The 721-nt window shown below is 57.7% G+C and overlaps 1 protein-coding gene across 1 annotated transcript in view; it reads right to left on the reverse strand.

Annotated features, from left to right (window-relative positions):
* Positions 1-721, reverse strand: part of ST8SIA5 (ST8 alpha-N-acetyl-neuraminide alpha-2,8-sialyltransferase 5) — a 61,828-nt gene that overhangs the window by 50,060 nt on the left and 11,047 nt on the right. The window contains exon 4 of the mRNA XM_006759952.2: positions 594-721. Coding sequence (XP_006760015.2) covers positions 594-721 — 128 coding nt within the window. The remainder of the gene's footprint in view (positions 1-593) is intronic.

Consider the following 721-nt stretch of genomic DNA (forward strand, 5'->3'; position numbering starts at 1 on the left):
GGTCTGACCTTGTGCGTAAGGATGAGAAAGGACCATCTGTTCGGAAGGGATCAGGCTCTGAGTTTCATAGATCCCAAGGTTTATGAGTTCACTGTCCCTATCGCATCACATCAGCCCACTATCACCCGACGCTCCTGGGGGGTGGGGATGGAGGGAGATATGCTTCTCTCCCAAGGGTCCCCACAAGTTCCATACTCGCCAGGTAATCCACTCGGCTTTGAGCCTCCCTCTCCCAGGAGCCTCCCCTCCACCCGCATGGCATGGCACTGTAGATTTGGGGGACACCAATCGGGCCCCTGCAGCCGCTCAGGACAGTCAAATGGATTTATTGTCAGCGTGGCCACTCAGAATTCTAACCGGTCTCCCATTTTTCACAACAGAACAAAGTTGTTGGGCAGGCGCTCTCTTCTGGCTGGGAGGAGAGGTGCGCTGTGGAGCACCACCGTGGCCAAAACCTAGTAATGCGGAGGGGCTCAGGGCTAAGCGCAAATCCCAGGGTCACGCACCCCCGGACGCCCGGTTGGACGCCGCAGACGCCACCTGGGCTCGCCCGCGGGCTCCACGCACAAGCAACCGCACGCGTACTCTCTCACCTCTTGATGTAGTTCCTGCCATATAAGATCTGTTGCAGCAAAGTCACCAGGGCGAAGGCGCAGATGAAGATGAAGAGCAAAGTTCGGTTCCCTAACAAATCCCTGTTCGCCGAGGGGTCCGCGTAGCG

Source organism: Myotis davidii, unplaced genomic scaffold (genome assembly GCF_000327345.1).
Source record: "Myotis davidii unplaced genomic scaffold, ASM32734v1 scaffold815, whole genome shotgun sequence".
Lineage (NCBI taxonomy): Eukaryota > Metazoa > Chordata > Mammalia > Chiroptera > Vespertilionidae > Myotis > Myotis davidii.